The sequence below is a fragment of the Sinocyclocheilus rhinocerous genome, unplaced genomic scaffold (assembly GCF_001515625.1).
Source record: "Sinocyclocheilus rhinocerous isolate Xijiao unplaced genomic scaffold, SAMN03320098_v1.1 scaffold2077, whole genome shotgun sequence".
Taxonomy (NCBI): domain Eukaryota; kingdom Metazoa; phylum Chordata; class Actinopteri; order Cypriniformes; family Cyprinidae; genus Sinocyclocheilus; species Sinocyclocheilus rhinocerous.
In genome coordinates this window covers 201,566-204,365 of record NW_015655567.1, presented here as the reverse complement: position 1 = coordinate 204,365, position 2,800 = coordinate 201,566, and the positions used below count along the sequence as shown (strand labels likewise).

The 2,800-nt window shown below is 35.8% G+C and overlaps 1 protein-coding gene across 1 annotated transcript in view; it reads right to left on the bottom strand.

Annotated features, from left to right (window-relative positions):
* Positions 1 to 2,800, bottom strand: part of LOC107718455 (rap guanine nucleotide exchange factor 4-like) — a 103,687-nt gene that overhangs the window by 6,683 nt on the left and 94,204 nt on the right. The window contains exon 23 of the mRNA XM_016525534.1: positions 228 to 325. Within this exon, the coding sequence (XP_016381020.1) occupies positions 228 to 325 (98 nt within the window). The remainder of the gene's footprint in view (positions 1 to 227; positions 326 to 2,800) is intronic.

Below are 2,800 nucleotides of genomic sequence, written 5' to 3'. Positions count from 1 at the left end.
GAGCCCAGGGAGGGCTCCAGATCCCCGTTAAGCCCAGGAAGGGCTCCTGATACCCAGTTAAGCCCAAGGAGGGCTCCTGATCCCCCCCGTTGAGCCCAGGAAGGGCTCCAGATCCCCAGTTAAGCCCAGGAAAAGCTCCAGATCCCCAGTTAAGGCCAAGAAGAAATGTATGTTTGATTCTGTGTGTTTACAGCCGATGTGTGTTTTAAATGCAGTCTCTTACACACCAAAGAGTCGATCTGCTCCCTCGGGCAGACAAACAGACGGCCATTAATACTCAGTGATGAGAAGATGGACACATCAGATGGCTTTAGAAGCTCTTTATCTGAAAAACACAAACACAAAGTCATCAGTCTTTCTGCTTTTAAAAATGTTAGTTATCAGCTGCTTCTCAAAGTATTTTTTGCAATATTTACTTGTCAAAAAGCAAAACATAAGGTAAAATGAATAGTTCACCCAAAAAAGAAAATTTGCTGAAAATGTACTCATCCTGAGACCATCCAAGATGTAGATGAGTTTGTTTCTTCATCAATTTTGGAGAAATGTAGCATCACTTGCTCACCAATGGATGCTCTGCAGTGAATGGGTGCCGTCAGAATGAGAGTCCAAACAGCTGATAAAAACATCACAATAATCCACATTTGAGTCCAGCAATTAATGTCTTGTGAAACCAAAAGCTGCATGCTTGTTAGAAACAAATCCATCATTAAGATGTTTTTAACTTCAAATTGTTGCTTTAAAATACGAGTCCTCTCTCCATGATAACGCTTTCCCAGTGAAAAAAATAAGTACAGATCAAACACTGTTTACAAGTGAAAACAGTCCAAAACAGCTATAAATAAATATGTTGGTGGATTTTGATGTGAGAGGAGGAGATGGACTTTTTCACTGGAGAAAGTGTTATTATGGATTATAGACTTGTATTTTGAACAGAAACGCCGGTGTAAAGTTAAAACCTCTTATTTAATTTAATTTAATTTAATTTAATTTATGCATTTAGCAGACGCTTTTATCCAAAGTGACTTACAGTGCATTTAGGCTACACATTTTTTACCAGTATGTGTGTTCCCTGGGAATCAAACCCACGACCTTTTGCGCTGCTAACGCAATGCTCTACCACTGAGCCACAGGAACAAAAAATCTTATGGATTTGTTTCTTACAAACACTCAGCTTTTCACTTCACAGGATGTTAACTGATGGACTGGAGCGGTGTGGATTATTGTGATGTTTTTCTCAGCTGTTTGGACTCTCATTCTGACGGCACCCATTCACTGCAGAGCATCCATTGGTGAGCAAGTGATGCAATGCTACATTTCTCCAAATCTGATGAAAAAACTAACTCAAATACATCTTGGATGGCCTGAGGGTGAGTATATTTTTAGAAACGTTTCATTTTGGTGAACTATTCATTTAGAATGCTATCCCGTTAGCGAGTTTCGCAGAATCACCACTTATATATTCTTCCGAAAATGTACAAATCTAGTATAATATGTACTGTTGATTTATTAGACCTAATGTGTGTAATTTAGGAAAGCCACTAAAACTTAGATATAAAACCGATCGTCATCATCACCAAATTTCACATTCGGACATCAACTTCAACCAGCAGCCTCTTACATCAGCATACCACAAGAAAAACACAAACACACCCATAATGCCACTTTGGCTTGAGTTGACATCAGGTTCATGCGGTGTGTTATTGCGTCTGGTTGCAATAACAGTGTGTTTCATAATAACCTTTGTCCTTCTCTACATCATCAACACTGCAACATGCATATCGTGCTGCCGGAGCTTTTCTTCCTCATTTTTGCTCAATGTCTTTGAATCAGCTGGTGTTTTGGTGATTTTTTGTGGATGAATTAAGTGTAGAGAATCACACTATAAACAATAAACATGATCAACTATCTTTTCACAAACACAAAGTGTCACAGTTTTATCTTCTTTTTAAACAGCATACCCTTTTAAAAAAGAAGCGTATCTGTAGTGTACTTCAGAGTATATTTAAAAAATCTGTACTTGCAGATAATATAATTTTAATGAAATAAAAAGGACATTTAAGTGTGGTTAAGTTTAGTGTAGTACGCCACACTTAACTATTTTAATTTTATTTTAATTTTAACAGTAGTGCGTTATTCAGTATTACATTTAAAGTTAATGTATTTTAAATGTACCAAATCACAAATTCATCATTACAAATGTGTAATTACAAATATATTTAAATACATGACATGCAAGATTCAGTAGAAATGAAATTAAAGTACATTTTAGTTTTAGTATTTTCGTATATTTAGAATTTTAGTAGCCTTAAACCAGACAACAGAATTGCATATAAAAATGTAATTAAGTCCCACTTAAATTGATCAAAAAAATCACTCTAAAGTTCAGTTAAATGAATTTAATGTAATTTTAAACCATATTACATTTTAATTGAATTACAATTAGCATGCAGTTAAGTGGAAGCACTTTTTAAAAAAGTACTAAAGTGTTCTTCCTTTTCACAAGGGTATCAAACTTATCATTTCAAAACCTAACAAACTTATTTTTGTCAAATGTTTTGCTTGAAAACTGTTTGTGCAATTTTTTTTAATGAATGCTTATTTTTATCTAATACAGTGTCACTCAAACATTATCAGCATGAATAGTGTCCAAACACTTGCTACTGGATGTGGCTGCAAGTGTAAATGTGTGTGTGTGTGAGTGTGTGTGTGTGTGTGTGTGTGTGAGTGTGTGAGAGTGAGAGAGTGTGAGAGTGTGAGAGTGAGTGTGTGAGTGAGTGAGTGAGTGAGTGAGTGAGTGAGT